Below are 14,612 nucleotides of genomic sequence, written 5' to 3'. Positions count from 1 at the left end.
TAAAGTAATAAAGTGGGTTCCTAGACTGTTTTCAGTATTTCAAAAAGTCAAAGAGAAACTGCATTTGTGTCACCGAGTCTTTGGCCAATGCCCAATAACCATCTTTGGCTGGCATGATTGTTTGGACCTACTATGAATCCTGCTCTGAGTGACCCTGATCCTCGTAGAAGGGTGGGAACTAATCTTTTAACAGAACTGGGAGCACCCTGCCTTCCCCAGGGCCCAAGGGCACTGGAATGCGCTGGCCCAGCAGTACCACCCCTGACTGGAGCCCATTTCACCGCCCTGGGTCGCGGAAGCAAAAAGGCCTGACCCAGCGCTTTCACTCGCCCAGAAGCAATGCCGGAAGGCGTGTGCGGAGCGTGCGGGCCGCGGTCTGCAGCCTGCGCGCCATCTCTACGCCCAACGCGCCCTGCCCGCCGCGGCCCTGGGGGCTGCGGGCGGGCGCCGTCCGGGCGCTGCGCACCGGTCCCGTTCTGCTGTCGGGTAAGTGCAGGCGGGCACGTGGGGCGAGCCAAGCTGACTCGGGGTAAGGGGCTGGGGCCTCGATCCTCACCTCGGGTCCCCGTCGCTGGTCGCCCCGGTCAAGGGAGGCGACCCCTGCACACGCTTATTGTTGTTGGGATCCCGTGTCGCGAAGCCGCTACTCCCTGAGTGACTTAAACGACCCCGCAGTCTTTGTCCTGCGGGTTGGGAGGAGGCGGGAGGAGGGCGGGGAGGCCTGGAGAACACGCGCGGCCGCCGTGTCCCGGCTGCTTCCGGCAGGAGCGTCGGCCGCTCGCTGCTGGAGACCCGGGCGAGCGTCGCCGAGCTCCTTCCTGACCTTAGATTTCTAGCATTTGTGAGCATCGTGGACCCTAAGAGTGAAGACAAATAATAGGCTTTACTTTACTACACGGATCGTCACTGAATTCTGAAGTAAAAGTAAAGCAAGAGCATTTATTGAAATTTAAAGCACTGGGTCTAGATTTTTACCAGCTAAAGCTGGCACAACTTTGGAGACAGCTATTTCCTAAAGCAGTGAGATAAACTCTACTGGACTCCACGTTCTACTGAAGTCTGTATCGAGTCGTGAATGTGTGTTGGGCTGAAACGAGGCCTTAGTTACATGGACTTGAAGGAACAGGGAGACCTTCCCGTATATGTCTTGGCTATCTGTCCTACTTTAGCACGCGTTACCGCAGAGGAAAAACCGTTTTACTTTATGCACCAATACCTGAGACATTAACTGCACCTCCGAGAACTCAGGCTTCTTGCTGACAGAGCGCAGGTCTGTGGTGGCTGTTCTCTCATTAAGTTCGTTGTTTTAGAAACCTGTTTGGGACTAGAAAAGTTGATAGGTTTAAGTCCAAAGTCAAACATTATGAAGCTTACCTCCTCCCCACCCCACCCACCCATTATAATCTCTCAGCTCTGTTAGTGCCGCATTTCAAGGGAAGAGCATTTCTCAGATAAGAACTGAATTTCAAACCTATGTATTTTGGTTATTCATTGTTACACTATCACTAGCTTTTTGCATTTTCCTGTTATCTAGTTAAATATTGCCCAAGATATCAATACCCATGATCTGGTTGAACACCTGGGTTTTTAATACTAAAGAGACCATTTCACTTCACCTCTTATGAGCTGTGACATCTTGGGTAGTCACTTAACTTCTCTGAGTCTGTTTCCCTAATCAGAAAAATGGAAATGATAATCCATACCTTACAGATTTGTTGGATGAAATGAAATAATTTAACTGCTGTACATATAGTTTGACGCATAGTAAGTACTTGATAAATGTTACTTCTTATTAAATATTAGTGTATAGACTCAAATAAATAGCGGAAAGTTGATCAAATGTTAATGTATTTTATTTGACTCAGTGACTGAAGGGAGGAGAATGCAAACTTCTCATAAATTACTCAACACACCTAATTTTGGGGGGGCCAAAACCCATGTTTTTCAAGACTCAGAGGAAAAGTAATTATTTACCTAATCTCCTGTTCCCTTTTTTCCTGTTGGGCCAAGGGTTAAAGGAGAATTGTACGAATCATCGTCTTTTGCCTAAATTGCATGGCCTAGTACAAAGACGTCATGGCCTTTGAAGTCAAGTGGACCTAGGTGCCTTTAGCTTAGCAATGTTGCCGCCTTTTCCTCTAAACTTGTGGTTGCTCAGTTGCTAAATTGAATGTGAGAGCACTCTTATTCCTAAGATTATCTTTACAATTAGGTAAGATGGCAAGACCAAAGTCAGGACACTAATTTCAGAGGAGTCATATGTTTATGGTTGTCCAGTCCTTACTTTTAAAAGGTATATTAGATTTAAACTGCCAGTTTTAGAGTTGTGACAGAATGTTAGGGAGAATTGAGTCCTGTAGCCAAATAACTATATATTAGATGTTTTGCTGAGCATCCTCTTAAACTTCAAAAAAAAATTACTTCACTCCAGCTTTTGAGTGCTTTCTATATGCCAAGCACTGTGTTTTGAACTGGGAATACAGATGAGATAAAGCCTGCTCTTGCTTGCTTTGTAATTGGTCTACTGCCTGGGGGAAACTGTAGCCTGTTAAGTGCTATGAGTGTGTGGGGGGAACGGTGTGGGAGAGTGGTGCAGAGTGCTGTGGGAGCAGGTTGGACGGCCCAGGAACCCAGGCTTGGAGGGCTGCATAAGGCATCTGGCAGGCAGAGCTGCTAAACTGAGATCTGAAAGTCAAGAAAAGGCGGTGGGGAGAATGGGTTGCAGTCAGAACACTAAGTACAAACACACTTTCTTAGGGAAACACACGTTGACCTGAAGCATTTAGTAATTTGAAGTGGAATGAAGCAAAGCAAGTTACTTTGTGGCAGATTCTGCAACCTCTTACACTGAGGAGTATGATATTAAAGTTTTTTAATGACTGGGAGGAAAAGAAATACTCTTTATTTACACTCTGCTGTGTATCAGAGCTGTGTAATCAAGGCAGTTTAATGTTGTTTTAAGTACAGTTATCTTTTGGGTAAGGGGTAAGAGTGAACCAGCAATGCTTATTGTAAAACAGTATTGAAATTAACGAGCCATTTTCTTATTCCGATGTAGTATTTTTGGAAAAATACTGCTTCACTTCAGAATGTGATATATATTTAGGAAGGTAAGTTTTTTAAAAAATATATTATTTTAAGCAAGTACTTTTGACATTAAATCGTAAGGAATTTTTTTCACATCACTCTAACTTTGGTAGGTCTTTCTTCCAAGAATCCTTGAGTATTTTGGCCATCCGTGTATTTGAAGAGAAGCAGCTCATAAAGCCAAGGCCTAACCTGTCCAATGAATGTCGAGCAGAGGCTGCCTTTCTACCATTTAATGTCTTAGCTCTGAGGTGACTATTGAGTTCTGATTGTATAGTTTGCTTCTTTAAATGATGGTAGTCACTTTCCTCAAGGGGAGACTTGAATTCATTTAAGGTGGAATCAAGAACTTAGACAAGCTATAATTGTTCCAGGTCAGTTTTATTCCTGTTAAGATTCCACACAGCTCTACCTAAAGAGGCACATAATTTTTTAGGTTAAATCATTTATGAGCAGTCTTTATGCTCCTCCCAAAAGCTCATCATTCTGACAGACTTGCTTTGTATGACAGACCCGTAATAGATAAATATATATATTTGAAATGTGCTCCAAAATTTGTGTGTGTGTGTGTGTGTGATTTAGACTGAGTAATGTGAAGGGCAAATAATCATATCTCCAAAAGATGCAAAGGTGTTCACATCAAGCCATCTTTGCCTAAATGGTACCAATGTTGAGATGTGTCTTCTCACATGATCTGTTTTGTCCTGGGCAGTATACTGTTGAATGGCAATGCCAATAAGTCAAACACAAATAATGGGGAGGTCCTGCCCTTTGACAGCACTGATATGTAAAAAAATGCTTTTTAAGAAGCGATGCCACTGCTTTTCTGAACTATTGGTCTTCTATTTAGGTCGTAAATTCACAGACAAACATGAATGGGTAACAACAGAAAACGGTGTTGGAACAGTGGGAATCAGCAATTTTGCACAGGTATCGGATAGTCTTGCAATATTTCAGTCTGCTCTTGCCGAAATTGGATTGCTTTACCTTTTAAAAATTGTTTATTCTGCCCCTTAGTATTATTTTGGGCCCCTTACAGGCCCTTAGAAGAACATCAGTCATAGATGGAAAAAGTAAAACATAGTTTAGTTAGGGCAGCAGATAGTGTTTTTAGAGATATTGAAAGGTTAACACTTAAAATTAAAAATTAAATTCAAGAGAGAAATGTTTGTTTCATATTGGGGCAGTTAAGGAAAAAAGCAGAGCAAAAGCAAAAGGGCTGGAGTGTTGACAGTGTTTTGTGGATAGCAATGATATACACATGATCTGGGGACTTGAAGAGGGAACACCTAGATTGGCACAGATGACACAAAGATAAACCTTTTATTTAGAGTTTGTCTCTACTAATTCCCTTATTGCCACTGATCCCATATTGAGATACTGTGTAAAAGAAAACTTGAGAAGCCAAATAGCAGCATGCATCACTGATTTTCAACGATCTCTGGGTGGGGTGGGGAGAAGGGGCGGGGGATATTAACTGATGGGAGTATACAGTATTCATCAGAAATGTTGCGATCTCAGGTACTGAGAAACCATGACAACTGTATCTTCATTGGCATATCTGTACCTACTGAGGCCCAGTACAGCATGCTTTGTGAAATACTGCATAAGTATTGTCCTCCTCTCCTGGAGTTTATGAGGGGGAATCAGCTACATGGAAAATGACATACAAAACATTATGTGACGGATGCCTTGAGTAGTACAAGGCGTTGTAACCCACTCACCTGATGGAGAGATCACTACTTATTAGTCTGCAGATGCAGTAGGGGAAATGGCCTCAGTAAAGTTGCAGAGGTGGAAAAGCACAAAGTGTGTTCTTAGAGGAGCCAGTAATCTTTTAGGGGGCATATGGTTTGTGACGGGGTCACTGCCACCTCTGGGAAATCCAGCTAGTGGCCTGTTTTCTTGCAGATCCTGAGGTAAGAATAATTTTGCATTTTTAAAGGATTATAAGAAAACCAAAGAATTTGGCCCCTCAAGTGTAAAGTATGTACTGTGTGAATTAAAGGGATTCAGTGTTTGGCTTGTTCCTATTTACTAGGTTTAATTTGATTTCTTAGAGGTTTGGTGCTTTGTTTTTGTCTTTTAAAGGAAGCTTTGGGAGATGTTGTTTACTGTAGTCTGCCTGAAGTTGGGACAAAATTGAACAAACAAGGTGAGTGTTTTTCTCATCTTGGTATGTTATGATTCATGCCATGAATTTTCTTTATCTTGCAATAATAACTTGTTTGTACCCAGGATCTTTTAGAGTGCTTTTTCCTCAAGTAACAGAAAACTTACATAAGAGTAGATCAACCAACAGGGGTTTATTATATCTCATACAAGCAATCTTGGAAATAGGTGGATACAGGATTGACTCAGTGGCTCAGTGAAGATTCTCAAGGACACAACCTCTCTGGTACTTTTTCTGCCTCAGCATGTCAGAGGTTACAGAATGGCAGCAGAACCTTCAAGCATCATGTTCTCAATGACAGTATCCAAAAGTAGGAAGAGGACAGGCTCTCTTTGTCTCTTTATCGGGAACAAATATCTCAACCAGAAATCTCTCAGATCACCTTTTCTTTTATCAATTTAGCCAAGTCTGGGTCGTATTGCCATGCCTAACTGTAAGGAATGATGGTGAGGAGAATAATGAGCATTTTCAGACTTTACAATGGAAGGCAGGAAGTCGAGGGAAATGGCTCTTAGCACCCTCCCCGCCACACGTTGATATAGTATAATATAGCTGAAGTCTCTGAAGTTTAAAAAATAAAATCTGTCTTTCTTTGGAGGCAGTAAAGAATATCAGGATAGAACATGGGCTTCTGAGTCAGAATCTGGTTTTAAATCCTGGCCTCTCAACATAGCTGTGTGATTTGGGAGAGATTACTTAATGTAGGTCTCATCTGTAAGTTGGGATAATAATACTTACCTCATAGAGTAGTTGTAAGGATTAAATGAAATTAGCATAATAACCAGCATAAGATTAGTGCTTGATAAATGTCAGCCAGTGGAACCACGTATATTATTATTCATGGGTTCCTTGACATATGTCAGGTAGCCCTACAGAATTTAAGTATCTGTTTTCTTTAATCATGTTTTATTTACTGTGTATGCACTTTGCTGTTCTCAAGCAGATCAGAAATTTCTTAACATCTCTTTATAGCAAGTGAGAAGCATGAACCTACTTTTTGTGCTTCTATTATAGAAAAAATTCTATTAAACTAAATATGTTGAGTAATACCCTTAAACTAATGAATGCTTTCTTTAAACTTTCTGCTAAAGGTGTTTTTTAAAGGGATACAAAATTTACATACAGTGAAAATGCATGGATCTTAATTGTATAAGCCAAAGAGTTTTGACAACTGTGTTTATACACTGTGTAAACCTTGCCAATCAAAACTCTTCTCAATATACAACCACTTCCCTGATTTCTGTCACCATAGATTACTTTTGCCTGTTCTTTAACTTCCTTTAAAAGGAATCAGACAATATGTATTATGTATGGCTTCATTTGTCTAATGTCATAATTTCGAGATTCATTCATATTGAGTGATCAGTATTTTGCTTTTTTATGCTGCGAAGTCCCATCGTGTTTGCCAAAGAGGTTATACCATTTTACACTCACCAGCAGTATGAGAGAGTTCCAGGTGCTGCATATTTCATTGTGGTTTTTAACTTGCATTTCCCTAGGACAGATTATTGTTCACCTTGCCATGTGCTTTTTGCCACTCACATCTTTTTTTGTGAAGTCTCTAGTCTTTTACTTGGGTTATTTTTTTACCATTGATTTTTAGGCATCATTTTTTTTTTTTTTTTTTTTAAGTATTTATTTATTTATTTATTGTGGTACATGGGCCTCTCACTGCTGTGGTCTCTCCCGTTGTGGAGCACAGGCTCCGGACACGCAGGCTCAGCAGCCATGGCTCACGCACCCAGCCACTCCACAGCATGTGGGATTTTCCCGGACCGGGGCACGAACCCGTGTCCCCTGCATCGGCAGGCAGACTCTCAACCACTGTGCCACCAGGGAAGCCCTAGGCATCATTTTAAATTCTAGATACAAATCCTTTTTCAGAAATGTATTTTATGAATATTTTGTCACATATATGTATGGAACATTGTCTTCTCTAAGAAGTCTTTTGTCTATCTTCATAGTTCCCAGACTATATACCCCAGTGCCATGAGGTGCTGTGGGGTATTTTTAATTTTTAACATCTGTTGGACACAGCACAAACTAATAAACAATGGAGGTAACAATTTCAATGTTGGATCTTACTACATTACTTTGGGTAATGTGACTTTGAAGCAAGTACTGCACAATTGGCATGGAACATCAGGCACGGCAGTGATAGATGTGACCTGATTCCCTGATGGAGAACTTAATACAGTATGCAACAGACACATAATTTATATCTGTAAATTGTAATTAAAAATGAAAATTTTTTTGTTCAATTTATATGTGTTAATTTTTTCAAACAGCTACTCAATTGTTAGGATATAAAAACTTACTAAGTAGTTTGGACCTGACCTCTTAATAAATTGAAGTGTTAGGTATTTGTTTTGGTCTAGAGATTACCACAAATCCTTACTGAGACACTTAAGGGCATTGTGAACTGAGAAAGTGAGCAACTCTGGACCATACCAAGGTTTGCAGAGATATAGTATTTCATCATTAGGTATGCAATTTAGGTGTGGAGTTTTTCATAGATGCCCATTATCAGATGATGCAGTTCCTTTCTATATATAGTTTGCTGAGAATTATCATTTGTGGATGTTGAATTTTTGTCAAATTCATTTTCTCCATCTATTGACATGATCAAAGGGTTTTTCTTGTTAATGTGATGAATGGTGATTCATTTTTGAACGTTTAACCAACCTTGCATTCCTGGTAGTCATGATACAAAAGTTAAAAATTATCTCTAAAAACATACTGCTGGATTTGATTTGCTAATTTGTACATTATGTTCATGAGAGATATTGGTCATTTCTTATAATGGCTTTCTCAAATTCTGGAATCTGTTATATTGACCTCATAGAATAAGTTTAGAAATATTCCTACCCCTTTTCTTTTTCTGAAAGAAAGTGCAAGATTAGTGTTGTTTCTTCTTTAATTGTTTGATAGATTTAACTGGTAGAATATGAGCCAGATTTCTTTGTAGGAAGGTTTTTGATACAAATTTCTTTTATTCAGATTTTCTATATTATCTTACATTGGTTTTGAGAAATTTTTCCATTTCATGTTGTTATATTCAGCATACAGATGCTCATATTTTTCATTTATTATCCTTTTATACCCATACGATCTGTAGTAAGGACTCCTTTTTCATTCCTTCATATTGGTGGTAGTTTTCTCTTCTCAATCAGTCTGCTGGCTCTATCAAATTTATCAATCTTTTGAAAGAACCAAATTTCTACTATGTTAAATTTTCCATTTCATTTGTTCTTTCATATCTTTATTTTCTTCCTCCAACTTTTAGATTTAATTTCCTCTTTCTAGCTTCTGGAAACTTGTGGTTTTGTTGGTTTTCAGGTTTTTTTACTGGACTTTTTTTTATCCATACTGTAAAATGCTGTCTCCCTTGTGGTGAGTGGCAGCTAAAATCTTAGTCTGATTCTTCTAGCCTTATCTAGGACACTTGGAGTCTGCCCCATGCACATATGATTCAGGGATCATTCAGAGACCTGGACAGAATTTATAGACAGAATTTGGGGCTCTCCTTTTTATCTCTATCCTTAATGAGATTTCCCAGCTCGCTTTCCAGTAGCTATGGTGGCCCCAAACTCTTGTCTCCTAGTCCTTTAAATCAGTAAGACTGAGATTTTCTTTCATAATTTTGGCTGCTCCATCTGGCACAGATCAGTGTCCTTTCTTCAAGGCTAAAAGTCATTTTAAAAAAATCACCAGTGTCATCCCTTCTTTCTAATGTTGCCTCCTTTCCATAAACTGACTGCTTTTGTTCATTTTCTAGTGTCTTTAGAAGCCAGGTCATTGATTTTAAGATGTTCTTTTTAAATAACGCCTAAAGATTTTATTTCCTTCTAAGCACTTTTTTAGCTCTGCCTCCACAAACTTTGGTGTGTTGTATTCATCACATTCAGTTCAGATCACTTGATTTTGTCCTGTAGGTGAGCAGGGCTTTTTTTTTTAATTAATTAATTAATTTTTATTTTTGGCTGGTTGGGTCTTCGTTGCTGCATGCAAGCTTTCTCTAGTTGTGGCGACTGGGGGCTACTCTTCATTGCAGTGTGCAGGCTTCTCATTGCAGTGGCTTCTGTTGTTGCAGAGCACGGGCTCTAGGCGCACGGGCTTCAGTAGTTGTGGCTCGCAGGCTCTAGAGTGCAGGCTCGGTAGTTGTGGCCCTTGGGCTTAGTTGCTCCGTGGCATGTGGGATCTTCCCAGACCAGGGCTCAAACCCATGTCCCCTGCATTGGCAGGCGGATTCTTAACCACTGCACCACCAGGGAAATCCCAGGGCTCTGTTAATTTTTCAGTCTTTTTTTTCTTTTCAAACTCTTCTTCAGATTGGTTAGTTTCAGATGATCTTTGTGTTCACTGACCCTGCTGCACTGTATCCAGTCTACTGTTAATGCCATCTAGTGAACGTTTTAGATATTATGCTTTCCAGTTCTAGAATGTCCATTTAAAACATTATAATTTCTTTGCAAGTTATTTCCCCGTATATTCACTCACTAGTTTTTTGTTTTTGTTTTTTGGTCTTTGAACATACTTACAGTAGCTATTTTAAGGTTCTCTGCTAATTCCAACATGTGGGTCTGTGGATCATTTTGAGATCTTTATACTGACTACTTTTTCTCTAAACTATGGCTCCCTTCTTTCTAGAATTTCAACCCTCAATTTCCAGCCACCTTGGGGGCCCACACTCCATCCTCTGACCCCTTTAGCAAATCAGACTGTGGTTTTCTACTTGTGTTCTAGTTACACTGTGCTCTTTGGATGGGGCCATGTTGTCAGGCTATAGACTGTATAAATGAAGATCTTGCATGACAAAACCTATGGTTTTATTTTAATTAAAGATATTTAGGACTTTCTATCATTACTGTATTAGAGGTGATCACTTCTCCATATTTTGTATTTTGAGGTCACTAACTTGACATTTAACACTTTCTTTAATTTTCTCAATTTAGAGGAATTTGGTGCTTTGGAAAGTGTGAAAGCTGCTAGTGAACTCTATTCTCCTCTATCAGGAGAAGTAACTGAAATTAATGAAGCTCTAGCAGAAAATCCAGGACTTGTCAACAAATCTTGTTATGAAGATGGTAAGTTGTTGCTAGAAATTTTTTTAAGGAGTGTTTGCTGCAGTTAACATTTAATCTGGAATTTAAAGCAATCTTTAGCTGATGGTGACTTCTTTTTGCCCTTCTTGGTACTAAATAGAGATAATCTGCTTTAAAAAGGGAAAACAGTTTAGCTGAATATATAAGGTTATGTTTAAAATCTCTGTCAATAAAAGCATTGCCTTATTTTATAGGGTTCTTAGTATCATAGTTGTAGACTCATTGTAAACACTTCAGAGTATTTACCTGTTCAGTCATAAAGCATCTAATCACATTGTGTGATGTAGGTGGTAATAGAATAACATTTGTTAAATTAATTTTCAGTTTTCTCACATCTTCATCTTCATAATAATGTAGTAAGGTAAGCTAGCAACAATTTTTTCCATTTTGTAGATGAATTGAGGCCCCAAAGGATTTCTCTGCTAAGGTCACACAGCCAACAAGATGCAAAATTAGCATTAGGTTGTAGTTCTCTGTTTCCTATCACCTACTTCTTCTCTCTACTAAAGCTTTCTAATGCCATTAATCTAAGTAGTTACAGTGTTGGTGTTCATTTTGTTAAAGATATACCTGGCCTTGTGTATTTGGATCCATATGTAAAGTTGTTGATGCTTATTACAGCCTAGAAGTTCTTAATCCATTATGGTAGAATTTCTTCTGGTTCTTTTCAGTTATGATTTGTAAGGAATATTAATTTAATTCTTACAGCTAAAATTTAAAGCTCTTTGAACAAATAATGAGTGATTTATGTAAAGAATACTAGGTTAATTTTGAGGCACTCAGAATTTACATTTTGAATGAATTTGACTTTCTCTTTAAAAAGGTGATTTGGAATATAAGATACTTTTTTTTGGTTGCAGGTTGGCTGATCAAGATGACACTCAGTAACCCTTCAGAACTAGATGAACTAATGAGTGAAGAAGCATATGAGAAATACATAAAGTCTACTGAGGAGTGAAAATGGAACCCCTAAATAAACTAGTTTGAAACAACTTAATCTAGTATAGTTGTCTTAAATTAGTGGTGGATAGATTTTTAAAAAGCAACTTTTAGCAAAAGAAACTACTTTCAACAATGTTGCCTGAAGAAAATACCCCTTAACTTCCTAATGATTGCACATAAACACTATGCATCTTTTTCACAACAGCCTGTGATTTTTAGGCTAGTCTCCAGTTATAATACTCAGAATTCCTGAAATTATCTGTGGTAAAACTAGTTATAAAAATTATGTAATTCAAGGATAACATTGTTATCTTAACCTTATATAATATTGTAACTTGCTTACAGCCATCCCTGGATTTGGGTCAAAATACTCAATGAACTTGCCACTGGAAATAAATGGCAGTGGAGGAAAGTTTGTGAGTTGTATAGTGTCCAGTGAAGAACGTTACTCTATTAATTTTGCAAAATATACTGTGTTTGCTGGTGCTACTTCTATACAGTGAAGCAACAGCCTTGCAGGAAAATAAGAAACAGTTTAATAATAAAATATTCAACTTCTTAATCGTGTTTTTTGTTTTGCTGTTAATATTTCATTTAGTGACTCCACTAGTATTTGTAAAGATGCTAATTTTAACTTACGGAAAGTTATTTTTTAAAAAGGAATTTTAAGCCCTAGCGATGAAAGGTTGGTTCCAAGAAAATGTTTCCTTTTAGTCACAAATCTTGCTTTTCTTAAGCAAAGATCTAATTGCCTGATAGCATCAAGTACTATTTTTTGGTCATTTTTAACATAAAAGATATCATTGACTTTGTTTTTCTATCATGCCAATTAGAAGAGAGGAGTAAAAACAAGGAAAGGTGAAATTTTGATCAGCATAGCACATGACATCCTTAAGAAAGTTAAACCACATTCACATAAGGTTTCTACTTAAGTAATGGGGACAGAAGTGGACACAGTGGCCAACATAGCATACTTTCTAATTAAGCCAATGGTAGTACTGTAGTATGCTGACATTTGGGGCAGGGGATAGAACATACATAAGTATATACACACACACAGCAAGAACAAACTTCTACCATTTTCCCAGTTACTAGAGGAAAAGGGAAGTATGTAGACACTACTATCTTCTGGTAAATAAAGAGCAAATAAAGAACATAGAGTACGTAGGTAGGTAAATAACGTACAAGTCTTTCCTGTTCCTCTGCAGAAAGAATGCATTCTTTCCAGCGCTGTGCCAGTGGCCATATCACTGCTGAGCTGTGTGTGTCTGTTATTAATCAGGTTAATTAATTTGACTGTCTGCTTTGGAAATAGGGATGAGTAATAATTGCTCATTTAAATCTAAATAAATCTTGTTTTAAAGTTACTCTCATATATTACCTTCTTTCATCTTTACCACAGTAGCCAGAGCTAGGGATGGCATATCCATAACTACCACCATTTCACAGATAAGGTGATGGAGAGGATAAGAGGATATGGTTAGGATTTTCACATTTCCTGGCTCACTCTTCATCAGTTCCTTAGCAAAATGTAAGTTACTATGATAATACTTAAGGGAATTCCCTGGCGGTCCGGTGGTTAGGCGCTTTCATTACCAGGGCCCAGGTCCAATCCCTGGTCAGGGAACTAACATCCCACAAGATGCCTTAATGTGGCCAAAAATATATTTAAATGGGAATCTGGCAGGCGGGGGGAGGATCAAAGAACAAAACTTTATGACAACTTGCTCTTTTTCACTGTTTAGAATACAGAGCCAGTTCAACCTTCGTTTCTATTTTAGTGCTGCTGAAAATAAGAGGTGTTGAATGGCCCTCCAAATGGACTAAATCAACAGAGAATTCAATTTCTCAGACCTCATATTCCTTTGAATGGTTTTGGTCTTAATAGAGGAGCTTAATACAGGTTTTTAATAATGCTTTCTAATAATTTAAAATTCAAGAAATGGAACAGGTAACCCTGGAAGTGTTCAAAAAAATTTTTTTCTCTTATCACCTCCCAGATAGTTGAATAGTTTAAAGAAGTTGAGGGCATTAAGTTTTAATAAAGAAACCACTAGAGGGCTCTCCGTACAGGCATGCTAGTATGAAAATGAGGCTGGTATTTCAGGTCAAGTCTCAAGCAAATCAATTTCTGAATTTTTCTGAATTTCTGCAGCTTTTCTGGGGCTGCTAAAATGTCAGAGTACCACCCACCTTCAGTTTTTAAAATTACGCTAACTGTAACTGTGCCTTCATTACTTCTCAGCAATCACTATTATTTCAGACCTAATCATGCATCTTTCTCAGTGATTAAATTCTTTTTTCTTCTCAGCAACATGGCTTTACTATTAACTACCTATCCCCATCAGTCTTTTTTTTTTCCTTTTAAATACACTTTTTTAGAAAGTAGATTTAGGTTCAAAATTGAGCAGAGAGTAGTTTCTGTATACCTCCTGCCCCCATCTTGGTGTTTTAAAAACACTCCTTTGCCAACTCAGATCTTTTTCTACTAGAGCTTCTGTGTCTTGATTCCATCTCTACTTTGGCTTTTTATAAACATGACTAGCCAAACGCTCATCCCTTTTAAGTTTCTGCTCGGTCATGTTATCAGGCTTTTTTTTTTTTTTAACATCTTTATTGGAGTATAATTGCTTTACAATGGTGTGTTAGTTTCTGCTGTATAACAAAGTGAATCAGCTGTAGGTATACACATATCCCCATATTTCCTCCCTCTTGCGTCTCCCTCCCACCCTCCCTATCCCACCCCTCTAGGTGGTCACAAAGCACCGAGCTGATCTCCCTGTGCTATGTGGCTGCTTCCCACTAGCTATCTATTTTCCATTTGGTAGTGTACATATGTCCGTGCCATTCTCTCACTTCGTCCCAGCCTACCCCTGCTATCAGGCTTTTACCGGCTCAGCTTCAACAGTGATTAGAAGCCCGTTTAAAACGGGTATGCAGGCAAAATTAGTGTGAAGCAAATCATTTGCCAGATCTTCCACTTCCACATGTACTTAGGAGAATGTGCTTTCAGTCAAGAAGTTTAACAGTTATTTAGTAAATCTTAGTTAAGACTTTAGGTATACTTCCCAGAAACTGAGAACACAGCTTTAATGACTTGGCTAACAAATCCTGCTAGTCAGGTGGTTTCACATTTTCTATTTTCAACAGAACTAAAGGAGGTTCTTCCTAACCAAACTGTCAAGTGATAATTAAAAATTTTTTTGTTGCTTACTAGGTGATTTCTGGTGTGGAAAGGAGTTTAAAAAGTTAAGAGACATGGCAATGACAAAAACTTCATGGGGCTTCCCTGGTGGCGCAGTGGT

The 14,612-nt window shown here is 38.6% G+C and overlaps 1 protein-coding gene across 1 annotated transcript; it reads left to right on the top strand.

Annotated features, from left to right (window-relative positions):
• Positions 1–236: 236 nt before the first annotated feature.
• GCSH (glycine cleavage system protein H) lies at positions 237–12,674 on the top strand. The gene is made up of 5 exons (XM_024735718.1): positions 237–486; positions 3,938–4,017; positions 5,179–5,242; positions 10,216–10,347; positions 11,226–12,674. Exons 1-5 carry the CDS (start codon positions 237–239, stop codon positions 11,321–11,323), a joined length of 624 nt encoding a protein of 207 aa, XP_024591486.1. The 3' UTR covers positions 11,324–12,674.
• Positions 12,675–14,612: the final 1,938 nt, after the last annotated feature.

This window comes from Neophocaena asiaeorientalis, unplaced genomic scaffold (genome assembly GCF_003031525.2).
Source record: "Neophocaena asiaeorientalis asiaeorientalis breed wild unplaced genomic scaffold, Neophocaena_asiaeorientalis_V1.1 scaffold40, whole genome shotgun sequence".
Taxonomy (NCBI): domain Eukaryota; kingdom Metazoa; phylum Chordata; class Mammalia; order Artiodactyla; family Phocoenidae; genus Neophocaena; species Neophocaena asiaeorientalis.
Note: the sequence above shows the minus strand (reverse complement) of the source record. Positions and strands in the feature narration are given on the sequence as shown.